The sequence below is a fragment of the Euleptes europaea genome, chromosome 19 (genome assembly GCF_029931775.1).
Source record: "Euleptes europaea isolate rEulEur1 chromosome 19, rEulEur1.hap1, whole genome shotgun sequence".
Taxonomy (NCBI): Eukaryota; Metazoa; Chordata; class Lepidosauria; order Squamata; family Sphaerodactylidae; genus Euleptes; species Euleptes europaea.
The window spans coordinates 36491859-36517920 of NC_079330.1; the positions used below are offsets into that span (position 1 = coordinate 36491859).

The 26062-nt window shown below is 49.5% G+C and overlaps 1 protein-coding gene across 2 annotated transcripts in view; it reads left to right on the plus strand.

Annotated features, from left to right (window-relative positions):
- Positions 1-26062, plus strand: part of NLK (nemo like kinase) — a 194711-nt gene that overhangs the window by 160485 nt on the left and 8164 nt on the right. For both annotated transcript variants that reach the window (XM_056865424.1, XM_056865423.1), the window contains exons 8-9: positions 19752-19838; positions 22768-22966. In XM_056865424.1, the coding sequence (XP_056721402.1) occupies positions 19752-19838; positions 22768-22966 (286 nt within the window). The remainder of the gene's footprint in view (positions 1-19751; positions 19839-22767; positions 22967-26062) is intronic.

Genomic DNA, 26062 nt, shown 5'->3' on the forward strand with positions numbered 1-26062 from the left:
AGCACCCCATGGAGTCTATGTTCACTCCGGCACAGAGGGGACTGCCCACGTTAGCTGTGCAGACCCGAGCTCAAACACAACGTTCCCTAGAAGTCACCAAAACACCCTCTAACTCTCCGAAACCGCTCACCCCCCTGCCATCAACGCTGCCGACGATAGCGCCGGGGGAAGCGCCCGCTAGCTTTTCACCCAGAGGGCTTCTCGAACTGTCTAACCCAGCTCCTAGCGATCCACTCCTAGAGGGACTGCCCATTTCCTTCCAGGACACCTTAATCCAAGGGTATCAAGCTGAGCGTTTGGCCAGTACTCTCCCCACGGATCTCGACCAGCGCGGAGAACTCTATCTCAAAAATACCAAACTATATGTACCGGAAGTACTTCGGAGGGAGGTGTTGCACCTTGCACATGGAGAAAAGACTGCAGGACATTTTGGGTTTGTTAAAACATTGCACTTCCTCCGGCGATGATTTTGGTGGCCGAAAATGCGATCAGACTTGGACTTGTTCATTCGCAGTTGTCCCATCTACGCCACTACAAAACGGCCCCCGGGAAAACCACCCGGATTGTTGCAGCCTCTAGAAACTCCCTCCGGACCATGGGAAGTCATCATCATCATAAACCTTTAATGGCATAAAAATTATTACAATTGTTACAAAAAGGGATCATAAAACAAAATCAGTGAAATAAAACAAAGAACAATATAATCAAATATCAGAGCTTGCAAGTTTTTGCACTTTCATCACATCCACTAGAAAATTGGCAACACCCTCAGTAATCTCTGGTACTGAATCATTCAATAAAAATTGACATTTTACTTTATTAGACAGGTGATGTTTTGAATATAACCAAGTTTTTAACCATTTCCCACGGGATGTTTTGTATAGAGAACAGTCAAACAGTTATGTGTTCAATTGTATCCATGGAAAGTCATTGCAATGGATTTTATGACTGATCTCCCTCTCAGTAGAGGGAAAACGGTACTGTGGATGGTAACGGATCTATTTTCAAAACAAGTGCATTTGGTTCCTTTAACAGGTTTGCCTTCCGCCCCAACATTGGCCCGCTTATTGGTGTCACATGTCTTTAAATATCATTCGTTTCCGCGCAAGGTGGTCTCCAACCGCGGGCCTCAATACGTAGCCAAATTTTGGAGGGCTTTTCTCAAATTGGTGAGGGTGGAGCAGGGGCTGTCAAGTGCGTTTCACCCTCAGACCTATGGACAGACTGAACAGGTTAATGCTGTGTTGGAATGTTATTTACGATGTTATGTTAATTGCCATCAGGATGACTGGGTAGATCTCTTACCCTTTGCAGAATATGCCTACAACAATGCTGAGCAAGTCTGTTTGTGGGAAGCTAGGGATGGACACCTGAGTCTGACATTAGGACAGCAATCCTGACATTATTTTCCCTTTTCCTTTTGTTTGTTGGTTGGTTTTCTTTTCTTTTCCGTGGCTGAGGGCCCTGTGCTCCCTCTCCACATCCTGGCGGTGACAGCCGGGGAGGACCTCCGCGCCGATTCCTGAGGGAAGCGCTGCTCGCCCACTGCAAGTCCTATCAGCTTGCGGGGCTGGTAGCCGCGCAATGGGTCACCCTTGAGGACGCAGAGGCACCCGACGGGCTGGAAGCCGCACGCCGCGCCTGAGAGGAAGTCTGGCTCCTGGAAAAGTCTTGCCTGGAGCAGCAGGATGCAGTCACCCTTACCCGGTTGGTAGTGGAGCATTGTGACCTCGGGGCGCGCGTAAAGCAACTCGCCGGAGAAAAGTCTGAGCAGTCCGAGGGACTAGGAGACCCACGCCCTTCTCAAATGGTGGAGCAAGTTAACCAGGCCGCGGCTGAGTGGCTCGCAGAGAAGCAAGCCACGCAGCATCACTGGGAGTTTTTGGAGAAGGCCTCCTCAGCGGCAGCAACACGCCTCCTGGAGTTGGCAGCCAGAGGGCTTACGAAGGCCCAAGTCTGCCAAATATTAGAAGATGACTTTGGTAGCCCTGTTTGGGTGGAGGTCGCCCAAGCAGCTATGGCCAGGATGGTCGATCCGGGGGCCCTAGGAACCCTGCTATGAGAAGCAGTAGAACGGGCCCAGACAGAGGACGTGGAGAGAACTGTTGCGCACGCGGTGGCAGCAGCGGCCGAGCACAATGTTGTGCTCGGAGTCGAGGGGGGTGCCAGAATAGGGAACCCTGAGGGTGGCTGGCAGTCTGACACTGGCTCTCCGTTCCTGACAGAGTCCCCAAGAGTCCCAGTGGGTAGCATGGGAGCGGTTCCCCGAGGTTCGAGGCAGTGGGACTCGGCTGCGCCTCCATCTACGTTTTTTGCCCTGCCTGTTGGAGTGACTTCCTGGCGACGGAGGCTGGCGGACGATGGTCATCAGAGAGACTATGTAAGCGGGGGGAGACCCCTGGGATTTGCCATTTGACCGGTATGGTGGTCCCGATGTAGAGGAGCAGCTGGAATGGGGCACGAATCTCAGCGCGCCGTGGAGGTGGAGAGCTGGCATGACCTCTCCGCCACAGCCGCGAGTGAAGAGGAATTGCAACGCCTTCACCTTCAGAACCAAGAGTTGGAAGAGTGATTCGCGACCATGCAAGGTATGATGGACGCCCTGTGGCAAGAAGTGGATGAGGTGCAACAAGCGCAACGTGTGCGACCGCCGCCTCTACCACTGCCAGCACCGCTAGGTCCTCCGCAGCTGCTACCAGTGCCCGCATTCCCTGGGCAACCAGCTGGCTTACCAAGGCCTGTGGGACAGCCTGCACCTCTGCCGGCGCCCGTCCCATAGGGCAACCCGTTCTCCTGACTCATCCGCCGCCTCCACGGAGAGAGCTACGTGCGTCCTTTGATGGTTCAGTGGAGAAGCTATCTTACTTTTTACTCCAGGTAGACGGTTTCATGAGAGAGCAAGGAGCTACCTTCGCTTCAGAGGATAGCTGCGTGAGATATGTGGGGTCGCTGCTGGAAGGAGAAGCAGCAAGCTGGATGGTGCAACAATTTGATCTCCGTTCCCGGGCTCTTTGGAATCTGGGTGACTTTATGCTTGAGCTAAGACGGCGCTTTGAGGACCCTTTTCAAAGTGAACGGGCCAAGTCAGCAATGCTCCAACTATGCCAAGGGACTAAGTCGGTCATGCAGTATGCCAACGAATTTCAACTGCTGGCTAGTAAAGTAGTAGATTGGAGTGAAGCCACAAGGGTGCAATATTTTTGAGAGGGGTTGAACTCGGAAATTTTGTACTGGGCGTTAATGCAAGAAGACCCTCCCGACTTGGAGGGGTGGATTTTTTTGGCTGTGGAGGTGGAGAACTGCCGCTAATTACTTACCCTCTCTAGGCAACGCAAGGCACGGGGCTTAGGTTCGTGTCCGGAGCGAGCAGGTCCACGAGGGAATTCCCGGGCGTCAGGGAAGCCCTCCGCTGCGACTAGGGACAGAACACAGCGTTTCCAGAGTGGGGTCTATCTTGTTTGTGGCGGCATGGGCCGCTTCGCAGCCGCGTGCCCATCCTTGTCGGAACGGCCGTCAACCGCACCACGCCTGCCCGTGGAAGAGACCTTCCCGTGGGCTGGAGGCAGGGGCCGCCAGAGGGGAGCGACTGCCGGGCGGCGAGGCCCCACCGCTCTCAATCTCGCCCTGACCCCTTCGGGGGTCCAACCAACGAGACCTCTCAATCCACCGGGGTCGCAGATTACAAAACCAACGGTGCCAAGTTCAGACGGCTCGTCTAATTCAGAGGAGGATGGGACCTGGGAACCCTCCGCACTCAACCTAGTCCCATCAAATCGAGATCCAGCACCACTCGATCCAACAGGATGGCAGATTACAAATCAGGCTGGAGGGAACCCGGATAAAGCCCCAGTCTCCAGAGGCAAGTGCCAAGCAAAAAATGACCCGGGTCTGCTGTAGTCAGAGCTCCACAACAGACCACTTCTGTTGAGAAGCCGAGAGCTCCTGTGAGCTCTTGACCCATAGAACCAGAAATCACCACAGAGACAATCAGATTCCAGGCAGATGGCTTTTACTGGTCAAATAGGCAATACAGTGCATTGAGGATAAGATGACAGCTATGAGTTGTCTTGCTCGTTAGTTGGAAATATAAGGCATAGAAACGGCGGGAGATTACAAAGCATAAACAGAGCACTATTTCCCAGGAGTGGCGTTCCCAGGCTTTGGTATGTGGAACCGTCCTTGAAGTCTGGACGGTTCAGCAAAGGAACGAAAGGAAACATCTAAACCGAGATAACAGCCTGACATCCTGCTCCCCTTAAGGCCCCCTCCCATCCGGCAAGGGGGCTGGTCTGTCCGGGTAGGTATTGTGAAAGGCGTTGACGAGTTTGGGGGCAGAGACATCCCGTGCGCGAACCCATTCGTCATAGGCAGGGGGGAAGTGCTTCCAGCGGATCAGGTATTGCAAGGCCCCATGGTGTATGCGGGAATCCAGGATTTTGGAGACTTCGAAATGTTCTCCCCCCCCCCCACCATTATGGGCTGTTCAGGAGGCGGCTCCGGGTGCCATTGCGGGGAAGCAAAATGGGGCTTTAGAAGGCTGATATGGAAAACGGGGTGCACACGCCTCAGGGTTTTGGGGAGAGACAGTTTCACCGTGACAGGATTTATGATGCGAATGATGGGAAATGGGCCAATGTACTTAGCATTGAGCTTATGGCACAGACGGGTGGAACGCAGGTTCTTGGTGGAAAGGTATACCAGGTTACCCACTTGCAGGTCCCCACCGGGGGAACGATGCTTGTCAGCCTGCGCCTTGTATTTGCGCTTGGCTCGGTCAAGGTTGCTAACCAGCCAGGGCCATGTGGTACGGAGGGTGTGTGCCCAAGAGGCAATGTCAGCATCCCCCTCCCCCTCCAAACCTTCTATTGGGGTGATAGGACCGAAGTCCTGTCCATACACCGCATAGAACGGGCTGAAACCTGTGGACTGATGTACAGCATTATTGTAAGCATATTCCGCAAAAGGCAACAGTTCTACCCAGTCATCTTGGTGGTAGTTGACATAACAGCGCAAATAACATTCAAGTACAGCATTAACACGTTCGGTTTGACCATCCGTTTGGTCAACCCCTGCTCCACCCCCACCAATTTGAGAAAAGCTTTCCAAAACTTAGCAATGAAACTACTTCCGCGGTCGCAGATTATCTTGCGCGGAAACGAATGTAGTCTAAAGACATGTGACACGAAGAGACGGGCCAACTTCTGAGCGGAGGGGATCCCCGCACATGGAACCAAATGTATTTGCTTAGAAAATAAGTCAGTGATAACCCATAATACAGTTTTTCCCCCGCTGAGAGGGAGATCCGTCATAAAATCCATAGCAATCACTTCCCAGGGTTTGTTGGGTATTTCAAGTGGTTGCAGTAGTCCTGGGGGCTTGCCTTGAGATCGTTTGACTGTGGCGCAAATAGGACAGCTGCGAATAAAAGAGTCAATGTCAGAACGCATTCCCCCCCACCAAAATTGTCTGCGCAACAGGTGAAGGGTCTTTAGGAACCCAAAGTGTCCAGCTGTCTTTACTCCATGAGCCAAGTGTAAGACGTCTTTTCGGAGCACTTTGGGCACATACAATTTCGAGTCTTTGTACCAAGAGCCTCCTTGTTCGATTACACCAGGAGGTAGGATTTGATTAGAGCGTTCCATAAGGCATTGTTCCCGAAGGGAATTTAAGAAAGATTCGGAGACGGGGACCCCCCCTTGTTTACAGTGGCAGTAGGAGCAGTTATGGGGGTTGACGAGGGGGAAGCGCTTACGTGCGGTGGTGCGCAGACTGCAGGCGGTTGGGTGGCCGGTTGGGTTTGAGGAGCTGGAGCGCCGGTCATCGTGGGTTTTCATTGCGGGGGCAGCTGGGCAGTCGGTAGGACTGGAGGAGTTTGCACACCGGTTACTGTGTGCTTTCGCTGGGGCAGCGTCTGGGATCGGGTTTGTACAGCCAGTACGGGCAGGGCTTCTCTTTGCGCGGGCGTAAATAAAGTGTTTGTTGGCCGATCGAGTTTCGCCGGGTATTGAGGCAACCGGGAGAGAGCATCTGCGAGGACGTTTTGTTTTCCTGGGACATGCTTCAGGACAAAACGAAACTGAGCAAAGAATTCCGCCCAACGCTGTTGTTTTGCGGATAACTTATGGGTTCCTGTGAGGGCGGCTAGATTCTTGTGATCGGTCCAAACTTCGAAGGGGACTTTAGACCCTTCCAGGAATTGTCGCCATAGAGTAAGTGCATGGTGAACAGCTGAGGCTTCTTTCTCCCAAATAGGCCAGTTCAATTGGGAGTGCGCAAATTTCTTTGAGAAGTAAGCGCAGGGGTGAAGGAGACCATCTGGTCCTCTTTGGAGTAGGGCCCCTCCCATAGCTACGTCGGAGGCATCGACTTGTACAATGAACATTCGATTTGGGTCTGGGTGCCGTAGCACAGGTTCTGATGTGAAAAGGCGTTTGAGGGCTACAAAGGCGGTCTGGCATTGATCAGTCCACAGTATCTTAGCGGAGGGTAATGTAGCAGAGCTTTCTTTATCCTTGGTTTTCAGAAGGTCGGTGATGGGCAGCGCTATTTGGGCGAAGTTAGGGATAAATCCACGGTAGAAATTAGCAAAGCCCAGAAACTGTTGTACTTGCTTGCGGTTGGAGGGAGGAGTCCAATCGAGGACGGATTGGACCTTGGCCGGGTCCATGCTAAGGCCATGGTGGGAGATTATATATCCCAAGGAAGTTATTTTGCTCTGGTGAAATTCGCATTTAGCCAGCTTTGCAAAGAGTTGGTGATTGCGTAGGCGGTGTAGAACTTCTCGGACCAAAGTGACGTGTTCGTCGATGGTTTTTGAATAAATAAGAATGTCATCCAAATAAACTACCACCCCGCGGTACAGTAAATCATGGAGGATTTCGTTGGTGAGTTGCATGAAGACCCCCGGGGCCCCTTTTAACCCGAAGGGCATCACAAGGAATTCAAACATTCCAAAACAGCTAGAGAAGGCAGTGAGGTGTTCGTCCCCCTCGCGGATACGGACGCGGTAGTAGGCTTCTACTAGGTCTAATTTGGAGAAAATACGTCCCTCTTGCAGTTGTCCCAAAATATCTGAAATTAGCGGTATAGGATAGGCGTTGGCTTGAGTAACTGCATTGAGTTTTCGGAAGTCAATGCAGAGGCGTAGGTCGCCCTCCTTTTTTCGGACGAAAAATGCGGGGGCTGAGTTGGGAGCATTCGATGGGCGAATGAACCCTCTGGCAAGGTTTTTGTCCAAAAAGTCCCGTAGTACAGTGCGCTCGGAAGTGCTCATTGGGTAAATTTTACTCTTGGTTAATGTGCAGTCCTTCACCACTTCAATTGCACAGTCAGTAGCCCGGTGGGGGGGGGTAAGGCATCACATTCTTTAATGTTAAAGACATCCGCAAAGTCCTGGTATATATCAGGGAGGGATGGCGGTGATGGGACTTCGGAGATTAATGCCGAAGCGGGTGGAGACAGCACCGCAACTTGCTGTCGGTGCTGGTCGCATTTGGGGTTGGCAAAGGAGATCGTGTTCGTCTCCCAGTCTATACTGGGACTATGACCTTTAATCCAGTTAATTCCCAGGACCACTTCAAATCGGATAGGGGCTATGGTAAAGTCTATTTGCTCCCAGTGGGAGCCAATTCCCATCGCCACCCCTATAGTGCGATGATCAACTGGGCCCCCTTTGAAATGGCTGCCATCCATTTGGGCAAAATGGATGGGAGCTGGTAAAGCCTCGGACTTGACTTTGAGTGCTGCAAATGTGGCCTCATTGATGAGAGTGCGAGCGCAACCGGAGTCAATAAGTGCCTTGACAGGCAGTTGGGGACCCCCTTTATAGTGTTGCAACACTGCGTCCACATACACCGTATTTTCTACTTCTTTCACCTTCGTCGGTTTCGTAGGTTTTGCAGGAGAAACTGCGGGGGTCTGCGGGGACGTTCCATTCACCGCAGACTGTGACCGGTTATTAGACAGGTCAAGAGGCGAGTCCAGGTTTAGCACTGGGGTATCCTGGAGATGACCCCGTCCGAAGATGGAGAATTGTCCCCCACTGGGGCACTTGTAATCCGAGACCCGGAGGGGTCTGTAGAAACAGGAACATCGGGAGAGTCTCTGAACTGAAGTGCAGAGGGTGTGAACCGACCTGGTGTTGTACTGCAGGCGGCCGCGGCGCCTCCGCGTTGAGACCTTCCCCGGTTTTGTGAGAGGTCAGGAAGCGAGTCCAGGGTTAACGCTGGGGTATCCCAGAGAAGATCCCTGTCCGAAGACGAAGAATTGTCCCCCACTGGGGCACTTGTAATCCAGGACCCGGAGGGGTCTGCAGAAGTAGGAAGTGCAGAGGGTGTGGGCCGTCCCGGTGCTGTACTGCGGGTGGCCGCGGTGCCTCTGCGTTGAGGTCGTCCCCGAGCTCGGGGCAATGCGTTCGGTCGAGGGAGTTCCAGGCGTTGAGGACATGCTGAAACAAAGTGGTTCATCGCGCCGCAAACGAGGCAAGCTCCCCTTTGGAATCGGGATTCGCGATCTTGAGGGGGCCGCGCTGATCTCTGCGGGCAGGGAACGGAGGCTTCGGGGGGAGGCTTTTGGTCTCCCCGCACCTTGGGTCGCTGACAAGGTAGTATCTCTGCCGAGCCGGCAAAAGAGATCTTCAGTTTGGGTGGTCTCCATGGAACTGGAGGTAGTACGGGTGCTGGTGTAGATCCAAGCAACGGGGCCCCTGGACTTCCTGGCGGTGGCAGGACGGGAGCTCTGGGGTCTCCTGGCACCACAGGCACTGCTAGAGTTACTGGCAACATGGGCGCTCTGCCCAGAGGTGCCGCAGGTTGCTGCGGTTGAGCCTGATCAGGAGACCCTGGTTGTGGAGCTGGGGTCGAGCCATCCGGGTCGGCTTGTATCTGCTGCAAGCAGTCGTTGTCGTGAAGCAAAACGTGCATTTGACCCTGCAAGTGGGCCACCCGGTCTATGTGTTCCCGATTGTGCTGTCGGAGCAAAAACATATCCTTGCCCGCATCACCTAAGCGACGGGGCTGGCTGATTCGGAGGTTTGCAGTCCAGAGAGTTTCCTCATAGTGCAAGTCCTCTTTGGTCCCCTTACGATCCGCTAAAACTTGATCCGTTTCAGGTTTGGTGGTCAGGGTCGTGGTCACTAGTGGCAGAGCTTCCTGCTCCCATGCCGAAATAGAGCCGGCTTGATCCGTAAGATCCAGTTGCGGCTGGACCTGAACCGCTAAGGTCGCTGCGTTGACGCCAAAGACGGGGGTTGACAGCTTAGCAATCCCGGCCATTGAAGCGGTGGTCGAGGTCATTCCGTGGAGGAGCGCAACCATCCGTTTTGCCAGTGCTTTTAACCCGGCTCCGCACAACCGGGCCAGTTGAGCATCCTCCACTAGACAATCTGACACCAAGAGGTCGTGGCGGGCGCTGGCCTCCACGATGCGCCCGTACAAGTCCAGTCAGGCGGCTACGTTCCACTTCTGCCCGATGAACGTTGTCTAGGGCGTCCTCAAAGGAAGGTGTCAAGGAGGAGACCCTTCCAGGGCTCCGGCTCCGGGGAACAGATCCACCGGGACCGGGGCGAACCACACCGGGCTCACTCGGAGAGCTCTGTCGTAGCTCCCATCCGAGCGGCAGGCGAGCCACACGGGGCTCCAGTCACGGTAAACTCACTCGGAGAGCTTTGTCTTAGCTCCCATCTGAGTGGCAGGCGAACCCTCCTGGGCTCCAGCCTGACTGATGAAAAGGGTGATGAAGGAGATAGCTGTCATAATGTGAGCTCTTGACCCATAGAACCAGAAATCACCACAGAGACAATCAGATTCCAGGCAGATGGCTTTTACTGGTCAAATAGGCAATACAGTGCATTGAGGATAAGATGACAGCTATGAGTTGTCTTGCTCGTTAGTTGGAAATATAAGGCATAGAAACTGCGGGAGATTACAAAGCATAAACAGAGCACTATTTCCCAGGAGTGGCGTTCCCAGGCTTTGGTATGTGGAGCCGTCCTTGAAGTCTGGACGGTTCAGCAAAGGAACGAAAGGAAACATCTAAACCGAGATAACAGCCTGACAGCTCCACAGATGGTGAGCGACCTGGGGGACACTGTGTATGTAGATGTCATATTACAGGATTTTAGGGGAGGCCACAAATAACAGTGAAGGCTTTAATAGACTCGGGGTGTGCACGAACCTTAATTAACAAAGAGACATTTAAGGCTTTAAAAGTGAAAGCCGTGCACTTACCCCAACCCTTACAGCGGCAGTACTTTTCAAGGGGGCCCCATAGACAAGCGCACCTGCCCAGTGGCCATGGGAGTGGGGGACCATTGGGAGCAACTTCATTTTACTATTGCCCCAGGAATTCGATATCCCGTTGTACTGGGGGCCAACTGGTTGCATGGACACAGTCCTGCCATAGACTGGACCACCAAGACCATCGCCTTCACTCAACCCCAGTGCGAATGCCATCGCAGAGAGGTGGTGGTCAAAGCCAGTGCATTGACAACGGGGGTGATGTGCCCTTCCACCTCCCAGTTACCTGAGGAATACACAGCCTTTGCAGATGTGTTTGATGAGAGGGAGCGTGATGTCCTTCCCCCTCACCGTAAAACGGATTGTGCCATTGAACTGGTGGGGGAGGGCAAACTACCTAAGGGAAAGATTTACCCAGTGAGTCCAAAAGAAAAGTCAGTACTCTGGGACTTTCTGGACAAAAATTTAGCCCGTGGTTTCATCTGGCCCTCCACGGCTCCTTGTTCCTCGCCAGCCTTTTTTGTGCGGAAGAAGACAGGTGATCTGTGCTTGTGCATAGACTTTCGCAGACTCAATGCAGTCCCTCAAACCAATGCCTACCCCTTCACCTAATTCCGGATCTTCTCAGCCATCTGAAGGAGGGTCGTATATTCACTAAACTGGATTTGGTGGAGGCGTATTACCAGGTTCCGGGAAGGGGATGAGGCACTAACTGCGTTTTCTAGCTGTTTTGGAATGTTTGAATACCTTGTAATGCCCTTCGGGTTAAGTGGTGCCCCTAGTGTCTTCATGCAAATGATTAACGAGGTGCTGCATGACCTACTCTTCAAGGGGGTGATTGTTTATCTTGATGACATTTTGATTTACTCCAAGACGTATGAGGAACACGTCAAATTGGTTAAGGAGGTCTTACAACGCCTCCGGGAGAACCAACTGTTTGCAAAGGTGTCCGAGTGTGAGTTCCACCAAAACCAGTTGACCTTCTTGGTTATATGATTTCGCATGAGGGGCTGTCGATGGATCCCGCAAAGGTGCAAGCTGTGGTAGAGTGGGAACCACCCTCTACCCGCAAACAACTTCAACAATTTCTCGGTTTTGCAAATTTTTACCAAGGGTTTCTCAATAATTTTGCATAAATTGCATTGCCCTTAACCGACTTATTAACGACTAAGGGGAAGGGGAGTTCTGCTTCCCTGCCATTGTCCCGATTAGCGTGGACTGTCAACAGGCCTTCGAGACTTTGAAGAGTTTGTTCACGTCAGAACCAATTCTCAAACACCCTGATTGTGAGGAACCGTTCGTAGTTCAAGTAGATGCATCTGAGGTAGCCATGGGAGGGGTGCTTCTACAGAGGGGAGAAGCAGGTCAGCTACACCCTTGTGCATATTTTTCTAAAAAGTTTTCCCCATCAGAACTCAACTGGCCCATTTGGGAGAAGGAGGTGGCCGCCATCAAACACGCATTGACAGTATGGAGACATTTCTTAGAAGGTGCTGAAGTTCCCTTCGAGGTGTGGACAGATCACAAGAACCTTGAGGTGTTAAAGGGAACACGTAAACTTACCTCAAAACAAGTGCGCTGGGCAGACTTCTTCTCTAAATTCCGTTTCGTGTTAAAGCATGTTCCCGGTAAACAAAATCAGTTGGCAGATGCATTGTCTCGGCTGCCCCAATATCAGAGTAAGACAGAACGCCCCTCTGACTCCCTCTTTACCCCAGAGCAGAGGGGGGTCATGCCTAGTCTAGCCGTACAAACGTGCACTCAAGCCCGGCAGTCTTCTGACACAAATGAAAAATTAAATGCAAGGAAAGACTCTTCCCCTGCGGAGCAACCGCTGGATGGCTCCCAAGGGGGGTCACCACCTTTCCCCGGGTGCATCTGGAGAATGCCCCTTTTAGAGGGACTACCAGACTTGTTCAGAATTGCCTTAATCCAAGCCGTCCAAACTGAAGGCTAGCGCTCTGCTTGACAAAATGACTTTGAGGGAGGGGTTTTGGTTCAAGGACTTGAAACTATATGTTCCTGCATCCCTGCGGAGGGAGGTGATGGATCGGGCCCATGGGTCTAAAGTAGCGGGTCATTTTGGTTTTGTTAAAACTTTGCATTTACTCCACAGGCGGTTTTGGTGGCCAGGAATGAGAACAGACTTGGACTCTTTCATTCGTAGCTGTCCTGTCTGCGCCTCTGCGAAACGAGTGATGGGAAAGCCACCAGGACTGTTGAAACCTTTGGAGACACCCTCAGGCCCCTGGGAGGTTATTGCAATGGACTTTATAACCGATCTTCCTCCCAGTAGGGGGAAAACGGTACTTTGGGTGGTTACGGATCTATTCTCCAAACAGGTGCACCTGGTTCCTTGCACGGGACTACCCACTGCCCAGAAGTTAGCCTGGCTGTTTGTCTCACATGTTTTCAAATATCACTCGTTCCTGCGGAAGATAATATCTGACCGCGGGGTCCAATTTGTAGCTAAATTTTGGAAAGTTTTTCTCAAGCTAGTGGGGGTGGAACAAGGGTTATCCAGTGCGTATCATCCCCAAACCGACGGACAGACTGAGCGTTTCAATTCTGTATTGGAATGTTATTTGTGTTGCTATGTGAACTACCACCAGGACGATTGGGTTGATTTACTGCCCTTTGCACAATATGCCTACAACAATGCCACACACCAGTCCAAAGGTTTCAGCCCATTTCACGTGGTGTATGGCAAAGATTTTGGGCCTTTTGGTAACGTGGATCTCTCGGGGGAGCAGGGGTTCACCGAGGTGGCAGATTGGGCAAAAGCGGTACGAGATACCTGGCCATGGTTACAAAAAAATCTTGAACGTGCCAAGAAGCAATACAAAATACAGGCCGATAAGCATCGTTCCCCAGGTTGGAACTACCAGGTGGGGGACCTCGTCTATCTGTCCACAAAAAAACTACGGTCCTTATGCCCGTGCAAAAAACAATGAAAAATACGTCTGACCCTTTTCCATTGCACACCTCATAAACGAGGTCACTGTAGAACTCAATCTCCCTAAAGCTTTGAGGGGGATCCATCCAGTTTTCCATGTCTGCCTGCTAAAGAGACATGTACCCTCTCCAGAATGGCATCCAGAATCCCCTCCCAAACCACCTGTGCTGGTGGAGGGGGAGGAGCATTTTGGGGTGTCTAAGATTCTTGATTCCCAGCTCTGCAAGGGAAAACTCATTACCTGGTGCGTTGGAAACATTTGGGTCCTGGCCATGACGAGTGGGTAGCCGAATACCACATCGCAGCCCCTCGACTGACCCGTCATTTTCCCCGCCACCTATCCCTCCGAACCTCGCCCGCCTGCGAACGTGAGGGGGGGCAGAATGTCAGGCCTTGCTACTTTGGGATAGCCGGTGTGAGCCAGTGGAGCTTTCCAGGCTGCACACCTGCTGCGGGCCTTCTCTCAAGGCCGGTTGAAGCTGTGATCTCATACTGAATCCTATGTTTTGACTTTGAAGCCGTGAGACTGGAAAACTGTGAGAACTATTATCTGGTCGTAACCATGGGAACCAGCAGGTTCCCGGAGTAAAGTTGATTTCGCTTTGATTCCTTTTATTCCAAGCAATTTCATCTCACTTCTATTGCTGTCCTTATTTGTGTATGCTGCAGTCAACTTCTGAAACTCTGTCCTTTTTCTCCCATTAAACTGGCTCTGCTTAGGATCAGTACCTGTCTGAGCGTGTCTGTTTGTGGGGAGCTAGGGATGGACACCTGAGTCTGACACCTGCAACCCCAACAGTTGCTCCTCCAGGTCCTGATTTTGCTGCAGGAGCTGTGCGTAGTCCCCTTCCTCCGCTCACCAGTGCAGCGGTTGCCGCACACAGGTGCCCCAGTACGAGGGCTCCTCGTGATCCCTTGAGCCCCCAGCTTGGGGATCAAAACGAGAGTCTATGAACAGAAGGGACCCCCAGTCCCCCTCTGGCAGCACTGACCCCACTCTGTACCGGTGCCAGGTGGTCACCTGCGAGGGTCTCTACAGGGTGGAAGATCCAAGAAGGACCTGGGAGCCACCGTCTGGCTGGCCGGGCAGCGGGTCCACGAGCAGCCTCAGCGGAACCGTTTCCTTCTCCACCGGCTCTTTCGGATCCGGCACCACGTTCTCGATCTTGTCCTTCTCAGACTTCATCATCCGACTTCCGTGGCTCAGTCTCATCGTCACCCATAGTGGCAGGGCAAGGTAACCTTTCCATTGAGCAACGCGAAAACTGTAGAGGATTGCCAACTTAATGTCAGGATCATGAGCCCATCTCTGGTTCTTTCCCAAGGATTCACTCAGACAGCTTGAACTCTAAAGTAAAACTCTTTATTGGAAAGACTAGCAGCTACAGACTAAAGGCATGACAGCTCAAAGGCTTGGAAAGTTGGCAGTGTCTCTCAAGGGGAGCTGTAGGGTTTAAAAGCATAAGTCCAAGATACTCACCTGACATTGCCAGGCAACTCTGATGAGGTTCTCACGGGCAAAGACACGGGCAAAGACACAACAATTACCAGGTGCTGAACGAGCATAATAATCTGGGAAAACACTCTGGGAAACGGAATCAGGCCAAGACCTGACGAGGACCTTCCCTGTGGTGCAGGTGCGCCTGGACTGGTGCCATGAGGTGAACGGAGGAATCAGCCAGTGGGGAGAGGAAGTGGTGTGAATTTGTCCCTGTCTGAGCACTGCTTGCAAGTGGGCAGCATATAGAATGGAGTAAAATTCAGATGTTCCCTTAATAACAAGGGCAGGGTGATAGTGGCCAGGTCAACAGCTTCCTAGAGGCTTCTTAGAGGCACCTGGTTGGCCACTGTGTGAACAGACTGCTGGACTTGATGGACCAGTATGGCTTTTCTTGTGTTCTTATGAATCGCGTGCCTTCTGAGCATACCACTCGGTTTTTTCTGCAGTAAGTTTTGAACACGGCTTCACAATACGTTTAGTCAATAAGTAGAGCATTTGTACAGAAGTAGTTTGGACAGAATTTCTAAGATTTAGCCATTAAAGGCTTTGCTGGCAGCAGAACTTAAATGCTCCCCAAGGAGCCTTCTTCTAAAAGTATTGGGAAGTTTAAAAAATAAGGGGGAGAAAGGTGGCAAATTTGATGCTTGTTGGTGAACAAAGGTAAACCCTCTTTTAAAGAATGGTTACCCCATGTCTACAATAAATCAGGTAGAAAGGAATGAAACCGCCAGCCAGATGGTACTTTGGTTGGCAGCATAAGACGTCATCCCAGACAGCTGCACAATCCAAGGTCATTTTCTGTGTTCCAAAAACCTGCTTGGTAAAACTTCTTGAAGTTCAGAGACTGCACGTAATTATACTTGGAAGTCACTGAGATTGTCCCCATGTGCTGAGTGCAAGCATCTGCCTTCAGCACCAGATGATCGCCACATACTGTATGGTGTTCTTACATTTGAATCTTACATTTGAATCTTACCCTTTCTCCAAGGAGTTCAGGAGCATACATGGAGGTAATCCACTTCTAACTTCTGAGTAAGACAGTGGACAAGTGAGATTGGCCTGTGAGGGAGTGACAAGTGAGTGGTGCCCTGACCTGGATAGGCCAGGCTAGCCTGATCTTGTCAGATCTCAGAAGCTAAGCAGGGTCAACCCTGGCAAATGTTTGGATGGGAGACCTCCAAGGAATACCAGGGTTTGTGACATGGAGGCAGGCAATGGCAAACCACCTCCCAATGCCTCTTGCCTTGAAAACCCACCGGGGTCGCCGTAAGTCAGCTGTGACTTGTTGGCAAAAACAAAAAAGTCAGTGGATGGCCCAGGCTAGCCTGATCTCAGTCAGCCCTGGTTAGTACTTGGATGAGAGACCACCAAGGAAGTCCAGGGATTGCTGTACAGAGGCAGGCAGTGGCAAACTACCTTTGAACGTCTCTTGCCTTGAGAACCCTATGGGGTTGCCATAAGTGGCTGCGACTGGCCGCACTTTCCACCACTACCAGGGTCAGTGGCAAGGATTCAAATCAAATTTCTTGCTGGTTCAAGTTCAGCCCTCAAACTCTTGTCCCAAAGGAGCTCCCCATTGGTGGGCTCCTGACCATTTCCACAGCTGCTTTGAGGTGGCTGGGATGGATGATCCCGTCACGGATGTAGGAAAGGGGAGCTGGGAAAGGCTGACTCCTAAGCGGCTGAGCTGGTCCTGTGAAGGAGTTTAAAATCTCTCAGGACCGTCGTTCTTGATTAAAAGTAATTTTTAAATGGTGTGTGTTGTTCATTCGGGGTCATAAGGCATCAAGCTAAGCTATTTTTTCTCTCTCTCGCCTTTCATTGAGGTGACTTGCATCAACAACAAAAATCACAATAAGCAGATAATTTAAAAAATTGATAAATTAGCTAAACTGTATCCAGGAGCCAGCAGCAATTTAAAGCAGCAACAACAGCAGGTTTCAGAATTTGAAACTGATAAAAAAAAATCCAGAGCCAATAAAAGCAACCAAAAACAGTAAACAGCTGTAAGAGAGAGCCAACAGTACAGGTTAAAATAGGATCTTAGCAGGGATATGAAAAGTAAAAAGTCTTCCATGCTATTAAACAAAAATCTTTACCAATCTCTAGAATGTCTGGAGTGAGAGCTTCATGGGGCAGGCAAGTCCACAGTTTCTAGGGGTGACAACTGCACAGCCACCAGCCTAATTTCAGAGCCAGTGTGGTGTAGTGGTTAAGAGCGGCGGACTCTAATCTGGTTTCCCCACTCCTCACATGCAGCCTGCTGGGTGACCTTGAGCCAGTCACAGCTCTCTACGAACTCTATCAGGCCCACCTACCTCACAGGGTGTCTGTTGAGGGAAGGGAAGGAGATTGTGTGTAAAAGTAAAGAGCGGTCAAGTCGCAGCCGACTTATGGCGACCCCTTTTGGGGTTTTCATGGCAAGAGACTAACAGAGGTGGTTTGCCTTTGCACAGCAACCCTGGCATTCCTTGGTGGTCTCCCATCCAAAAACTAACCAGGGCTGACCCTGCTTAGCTTCTGAGATCTGACGAGATCAGGCTAGCCTGGGCCATCCAGGTCAGGGCAAGGAGATTGTAAGCCGCTTTAATTCTCCTTTAAAAAGGTAGAGGAAATCAGCATGTAAAAACCAACTCTTCTTCTTCTTCTCCTTCTCCTAATGCAGGCAAGTGCCCAAAGCAAGGAGCTGCTTCCTGGTCTCAAAGTATGAGCAGGCTCCCATGGGTGGGGGCAGCCTTTTGAAGGGCCCTGCTCCTCAGCCACTGAGGGCTTTAATGTGCAATGCCAGCATTTTGAATTCAATCCAGAAACAAAATCAGCAGTCAGTGAAATTGGGGCGGGTGGGGGGGAATGTAAAGATCATTGGGGCTCCTGGCTAAAGGGGTTTATTGTACTGGAAAACTCACAGACTGCTTTTCTGTTTGTAAGCAATGCTTAGTGTACAGTTACCTTGCAGAACTCACTGCCGCAGGATGTCATAATGGCCATTAGGTGAGATGGCTTTAAAAGGGGATTAGACAAATGCATGAAGGAGGAAACAGTTGACAGCTGTTAACCATCGTTGCTAAAGGGAACCTCCATGTTTTAGAGGCGTTATGTGTCTGAATGCCAGTTGCTGGGGGAGGGGCAGTGGGGGTACTGTTTGTGGGCATTCCGAAGTATCTGGTTTGCAAGTGCAAGGAATGGGCGGATGAACTAGAGGGATCTACGGGCTGATCCAATAGGGATCTTGTGTCCTTAAGGTACTGTGTAGTCTAAGCTACATGCTAGACTTGATCTTTGTGGCGGGGATAGGTCTGGGTCTGATGCCAAAAGAGGAAGTTCCATGGTCAGACCACGTAGTCCTGAAGGCCTGGATTGACTTCCCACTCCGTCCCTGTTTGGGCGGCAAGCCGATTTACGCTCGCCCGTGGAGATTCATGGATCCAATTGGATTCCAGAGGGCTCTGCGGGATCCTATTCCCCCTGGCAATTCTCTCGATGTGTTAGTAGAAGATTGGCAAACTCGCCTCTCTGCTGCCATTGATGAAATCGCACCCAGACGTCCTCTTCGCCCCCACAGAACTCAGGCCTCCTGGTGATGAAGCAGGAGCTTAGACAGCTAGAGTGAGCTTGGCGTCGAACTCGTGACGAGGCTGCAAGAACATCTTATAGGATGTTTATGAAAGCCTATGAGATGGCGGTGAAGGCTGCTAAGAAAGAATACTTTGCGGCTAAAATCGTGTCTGCTGGCTCTCGCCCAGCACAATTGTTTAGGGTAATCAGGTCTTTGACATCGTTGAATGAACAACCAAATTTAACTACTAATTCGGCCTATAGCTGTGAGGCATTTGCGAGTTTTTTTGCGGATAAGGTCTTGTCGCTCCGCCGTGACCTCCCCACCAATTTTGATACAGTTAGGGAACTAGAGGCCCCTTGCCCGTCTTCTGGTCCATTTCTTGTCCATTTCAGCTGGCTTTCTCAAGTTGATGTTGATAGGATCCTGTCAGCTGTTAGGCCTACCACGTGCCTCCTAGACCCATGCCCTTCCTGGATGCCTCCTTATCCATGAAGGCCCAGGTCACAGCCGTGGTCAAGGCGGCCTTTTTCCACCTCCGCTGGGCCCGGCAGCTGGTGCCTTATCTCTTCCACCCCGATCTAGCCACAGTGATCAATGCGACGGTCACCTCTAAGCTAGACTAACTCTCTCTACTCGGGGCTGCCCTTGGAACTGATCAAGAGGTTCTAGCTGGTGCAAAATGCCTCAGCAAGGCTCATTTTCGGGGTCTCGCAACGAGAGCACATAACACCAGTGTTGAAACAACTACACTGGCTCCAGCTGGAGCATCAGATCAGGTTCAAGGTGCTGGTTTTGACCTTTAAAGCCTTATACGGTCTGGAACTATCGTACCTGCGGGACCGCCTCTCCTGGTATACCCCCCGAGGCCTTGTGCTCAAGGAATAACAATTTACTGGTGGTCCCCAGCCTGCGGAGTGTGCAGCTGTCCTCAACAAGGGCCAGGGCTTTTTCAGCGCTGGCCCCGGCCTGGTGGAACAGTCTCCCAAGTAACATCAGGGCCCTGCGGGATCTGAAGGAGTTCCACAGGGCCTGTAAAACGGAACTGTCCTTCCTCATTTTCATCTTCCTGCTGCCCTCCCCATCTTCCCCTCCCCAACTAGATTGGGGGTCCACTGTTCACCAGGCCTGTTTAGTGGCGGCAAGTAAAGGGAATGCCATTTTTACTGTAATATAATGAAATATGATTTTATAGTATGTTTTAATATGTTTTAATTTGTTTTTACTATGTTTTAATTAATGTTTTATCATGTTACCCGCTCTGAGCCCGGCTTGCCAGGAATGAAAGCGGGATATAAATGCAAGAAATAAAAATAAATAAATAAATAATAAGCTAGTGGGGAGCTGTCGCTGTTGAGAGAGGCAAAGTTGATTCTACTCTGCAATGCATGTGTGATAACTTGAAACAGTGTGTGTGTTGTTCATAATTTAGAAGTAGCTGCCTGTATCAGGCATGCACCTTGTTGCAATAAGGCTTGATGTTTGCTCTCTTCTTTTTCACAGCCATCCCTTCCTGTCCTGTATACATTATCTAGCCAAGCTACACATGAAGCTGTTCATCTCCTTTGTAGGATGTTGGTCTTTGATCCAGTGAGTCGTTTTTGCTTACCTTTTTTGCATTTAAAACAGAGATAGAAGTTGAAAGAAATATTTTTGCATCATATGCATAGGTAACCAAGCAAGGCGCAAACAGTTTCATCTATCTGCTTGCCACCTCCACTATCCATTGCAAACTGCCCTGAGTAGGAGAGGCCAGTTACCAACAATAGAGAAAAATAATACAGGCATACCTCATTTTATTGTGCTTCTCTTTATTGCGCTTCGCAGATATTGTGTTTTTTTACAAATTGAAGGTTTGCGACAACCCTGCATCGAGCAAGTCTATCGGTGTCATTTTTCCAACAGCATGTGTTCACTTCATGTCTCTGTGTCATTTTTTTAGCAATAAAGTATTTTTATATTAAGGTATGTACATTTTTTTTGACATAATGCTATCACACGCTTAATAGACTAGTGTAAATATAACTTTATATGCACTGGGAAACCAAAACGTGTGTGACTCACTTTATTGTGATATTCACTTTATTGTGGTGGTCTGGAACTGAAGAAGAAGAAGAGTTGGTTTTTATATGCCGACTTTCTCTGCCACTTAAGGGAGAATCAAACTGGCTTACAATCACCTTCCCTTCCCCTCCCCACAACAGACACCCTGTGAGGTAGGTCAGGCTGAGAGAATGTGACTAGCTCAAGGTCACCCAGCTGGCTTCATGTGGAGGAGTGGGGAAACCAGCCTGGTTCACCAGATTAGCATCCACCGCTCATGTGGAGGAGTGGGGAATCAAACCCGGTTCTCCAGATCAGACTCCACCTCTCCAAACCACTGTTCTTAACCATTACACCATGCTGGCTGAACCCGCAATATCTCCAAGGTATGCCTGTATAGGATAGGAATAACTCCATCTGTCCTCCCCACACACACACACACACACACAAATAGACAGTGCCAAAGGTTATGTAGGGTTGCTTCTTTTGTGTCCCCCAGAAAATATCCCCAGGATGACTTTGGCAGTTGGTCAAGAAACTGATTCTGGGGGCAAAGGGAGAGCTTGGGTTTTTAGTTCTTCCCAAGTTATAGAGCAAAAAAGTGGGCTCCCCCCATTTTTGGGGTGTGTATGGAGAGAATAGGATTAAGAGTGCATTCTCTGAAGCTCCTCCAACCCTTATTACATACATTAACTGCGGTCTCCCTGCTTACTCCCATGAATTTTTATGGTCTTCCACTTGTTCATTAACATTCCTCAAGTGAGCACTTAAAAGAAAAAAAAAGGGGAAATTGGCATCGGATCCTCTCTGACCTGCCCGGGCAGGAGCTCCATTGATGCAGCTGGTAGCCCTTGGGAGGAAGTGACGTGATGTGGCGTTCTCCCATCAGAGGGTGTTGATAGCTCATCCCATATTCTTTTCTGGCCAGGCAGTAGAAGATTGCAGAATTCCACCTGTGATGTGCAGGGGTCCTTTTGCATTTGGCTTGTGAAGTTCTGCCCATGGCAACGCAGCTTCGTGTCTTCTTACCCTTGGCATTTCATTGCATCTCACTTACTGCTGGGCTTTCATCTTGAGAGCAATCTCCTTGGACCACCAACATTTTAGCAATAAAAGAAAGGCCAACCTATGGGGGTGGGAGGTTCACAGCAATTAGGATTAGACCTTTCTTCTTCCTCCAGTCCCTCAGACCTTCCAGGACGCAAGAGGATGTTCAGTTGAATTATTTCCATCACTGAGGTCCCCAGGAGGCTAACCTTAAAGGTAGGGCAAGTGGTGGAATTTCATAATGGAAGAGGGTCCCAACTCGCATCCAAGCTTTGTGCTCAAAGAGCACCCAAGGGGTCTCACTAGAATCAGGCACTAGAACAAAACCTCACGTAAAATAAACGTCTAAATGCAGCAAGCTGCATGTTTCCAAAGTCTGCTTCAGGTTGGCCCAGAATGCAGACCAGTGTAGGTGCCAGGCAGACCTTCTGTGCACAGGGCAGTCTGTAATGGGGGTCTTTGTGGCTGGGAAAGCCCTGTCCCCAGTATCCTCCAGAAGGCAGGGCTGGCCTGTGCAGGGCCTTTGGAGGCAGCCGGTGAGCAGGCTCTTCTGAGTGATCCTGGCCGGTCAGTGGGAGATCCGTGGCCCAGTCATCCTTGCTTGTGGCATAGGCTATGTCCTGTCTGCCAGCCCCTGCTTGCATACCCAGAGTGGCAGGCCTCCCCTTCTCTATGGAACGGTTAAGCCGGCTGGCATTCAGGGGAATTAAAAAGTATTGTTTCATGCCCAGGTATTTCCTGGCAGTCCCCGAATCTTCCTCGTAGCAGCTTTGGCCTCTGCCTGGCCCTCCTCCGTTTGAGTCAGGGCTCTTGCAGTGATAAACATCTCTCCGCAGCAACAGTAGGATACATGAGCACATCTGACCCCATGTGCTGGTTCAGTTTCTCACAACATCCTCTCTTTGCTGTCCTATCCTGTCCCTCCCAAGGCGGTTAGAAGAGTTTCAGCCCCTCTGTGAGCTCCTCCACCAATAGCCCCCAATCCTTTCAAATGGTCTTCCATTGGGAGCTGCCTTCCCCTGTCTTGCAGCTTTATTTAAGGCAGCTCTGAGTGTTCACTCTTGGCCTTTGATTTGATAAGTTTTCACTTGAATGAATTTTTTTGTTCAGCGTGGAATGATATCATTATTAATTGTTTTATTTTGTCATTCTGGGATCCACCTCGGGCTCCTTTAAAGGAGTAAAAAAAAAAGGGGTAAAAAAACCCAAACATATTTCTGGGTTAGACTGTATGTACCATGGCCAAGGGTGATGTGGGGGGAAACTGAGTTATGGAGCACCACTGGCTTTTCAAGCACGTGCTGCCTCCTAGTGGATATAGCAGTAGGACACAGTAGTTTGTAGTGGTTGTAACAGAGTTTTATAGAGTGAGAAGACTCTCTCTTGGCGTCCCTAATTCCATGCTTGTGTTTCTTCCTTCAAATTTCAGTCCAAAAGAATATCCGCTAAGGATGCCTTAGCTCATCCATATCTTGATGAAGGGCGTTTGAGATATCACACCTGTATGTGCAAATGTTGTTTTTCCACGTCAACTGGAAGAGTTTACACGAGTGATTTTGAACCCATCACGAATCCCAAATTTGATGATACTTTCGAAAAGAACCTCAGTTCTGTTCGGCAAGTTAAAGGTCAGTATTGTGAGCTTTAATGTTTCACGTTTGGCATTGTTGTAGCTGGCTGCTGTATTGTTTCAGCAAAGCCAAATTTTAAAAAAATCCAACAAAAGGCGGGGAGAACAAAATACACATTTCTAGGATTAACATTTTTGTTTTGGCATCTATATGAAAAGTACCTTGCCTTTTATTAGTTAAGGTTTTTGTTAAATGAAATCTTGGCCCTGTGAGGTTTTTTTTGTCTGTCTAACAGAGTGTTGCTCTTTCCTATCCTTGTAATTCTATGAACACCATTTCGGGTGGGGATATTTCTACTCCGGTGTTTCAGATTGCATGTTGTTATTCCTCAGAAAACTAGCATTTGAACCAATACAATACAATTACCTTTATTGGCATATGATGTAATACAACAGATCGGCTATACAGATAATAAACGGTCAGAGGAAACAAAAACATATTAAAAAGCCATCAATCGTTAGACCTTATCCAATCTGTTTTTGATTATTAAGCTTAAGGAAACAGCTACTTTTCCAGTTATTTTGGGGTGATAAATCATTAAGGAGATGATAGATTTTCAGAGCTTCCGAGTGGCCTGATATATTAGCTAAGATAGAATCGAGAAAATTGGAGCGGATGACATTATACTGAGGACAGTGAAGAAGGATATGGGAAACCGACTCTATTGAATTTGAGTTACAAAGACAAAGCCTCGCTGAGTATCTGGTTTGGTTATATCTGCCAAAAGTAATAGCTGAAGGAAGAGCATTGCACCTAGCTAGTGCAAATGCTCTGCGTATTTGCGGGGCATGTATGGTAGACAAATAAGGAGCCAGTCGACCAGTGGTTAGGGGGATTTCAAAATTCAAGGGAGAACAAGATTTTTTGGCAAGACTAGCAAGAGTTTGTAGTTCAGTGTCCAGAATTCTGCGTTTAACTATTTAATATGCACTTGAGAAAGGAAGCATAAACAGTGAGTCAATGGATAGGCCCATTAAAATTATTTTACCCATTATACCACTGGACCATTTGGAGATGTTAGATTCAAACAGCACATGATGTAAAAAGCTCCTAGGGTCAGATTGATAGTGTATCTGCAGCCGGTACTTGATTGACATAAGCCAGGCTCTTGTTTCAATCCTAACAAGGCCAGTTTCTAAGCAGAGGGCTGCATAAGAGACGCAGCATGTAAAGCCCATGATTTTCCAGACAAACTTGGATTGTACCAACAGTCAACAATAGCCATGCAGATTAGTTTTGGATTACACACATTAACAGATCACTTCAGGATACAATGGTTCCATATTAACATACCATACCCTCATTAGCACATTATCTCGATACTTACAGGACAATGATTAGCACATTACTTTTGCAGGACAGTACTCAGCTCAAACCCAACCCCTTTCTGACTATATATTACTCTTCCTACACACTTGACACTGAGAGACACTGTCCTTCAGTGTTACTACTCTGAAGATGCCTGTCACAGTTGCTGGCAAAACGTCAGGAAAGAAAATTCCAAGACCACGATTACACAGCCCGGATAACCTACAAGAACCAATGAACTCTGACCGTAAAAGCCTTCGACAATATTTTGGATTGTACCCTTTCAGCATGAATATCAAAAGTATTAATCCATACTGGAATGGCATAGAGTAGATGTGGAATTACTTTGGCCATAAAGACTTTCAGTGCAGATGGAACAAATTGATTACCCCTGCCTAAAAAGAAGCTTAAAATAGCCGATGCACTAATGGTGGCAATATTAACTGCTGATTTACGGTGGTTCGAACAGGACATGTTATAGGTAAAGTAGAGACCCAGGTATTTAAACTGCTTTACTTGTTCTATTTCTTTTCCAGCAAATATCCATTTTTGGATTTTGCAGGATTTAGCAAACACTAGTATTTTAGATTTCTCATAGTTCAGTTGTAATTTGTTGATAGAATTTTTTTTTAGACATCTGTTCAGCAAACGTCTGAAACCCACCTTTGTGCAGGAGAGTAATACTGCATCGTCCGCATAGAGTAAAATAGACACATGGGTAGTGCCTAGTTTGGGATAGCATTTGAACAACTGACTACTTCTGACAGTTAATAACTTTTTTAAAAAAGTTTTTTATTTTCCAAACAGATACTTACAAACATACACATCAAATTTTTACATTATAATGGAACTTACTCTATAATGTCTATTCTATTATACCTTCTTTGACTATTACAATTGCATATTCGATAGTCTATTTCTTATTTACTCAAATTTTAACATTCTGTTATTTTTATCAGTTAACAACAATATACTCAAGAAATACTTTCCATTTTTAATAAAAATCAGAGGTTGATCTCTTATTCAATAAAGACGTTAACTTAGCCATAGTTGCATATTCTGCTGCTTTGTCTGTTTATTCAGTTACATCTGAGTCATCTTCTGCCCCCCTCGGCTTATACTCGAATGAGGGTCCCACTTACCTGTTCTCCGGTGCAGTGCAGGTGTTCTCCGGTCTCCCGCTCATCTGTGGGCGCCTGCAGCCTCTGTAGGTGGTCCGATGACTGCTGATACCTTCCGCGCATGCGCCACGTGCCCGCCTCATGGGTGGGGGGGAAGCGAGGGGGCGCGGGAGGGTCCCTCAGGGGGGAGGGAGGGTGGACTGGCGGGCCCCCCTCAGTGAGGGCGGCTGGGGGGGGGGCTTCGGTGGTTATGAGGCAGGAAAGCAGTGTGGGGGGAGAGGCGCCTCCGACCCCCTCCTCCTCCTCCTCAGAGACTTCCGGCAGCCGCCGCCACTGAGGGGAAAAAAAGACGGAGCGGCAAGGATGGAAGAGGAGGAGGAGGGGGGAAGAATGGAGGCGCCCAATGCCTAGGGGGAGCGCATGCACGGCATAGGATGAGGGGGCGTGGCTGGGGGCGGGGGAGCGCATGTTAGGGCTCATAATATACACTGCATTGTGTACGCACTGTGCTACTGCATGTGTTGTGTTAGCACTTTTTCAAAGTCTTCTTTTTTTCCTGTTACAAATGGATCCCAATACTTCTAATCCTGGACCAAACAAAAACACAGGTCATACGAAGCTGGTTTCAAACTTAAGGTTGTGTCAAGAGCAGAAGAAAGCAATA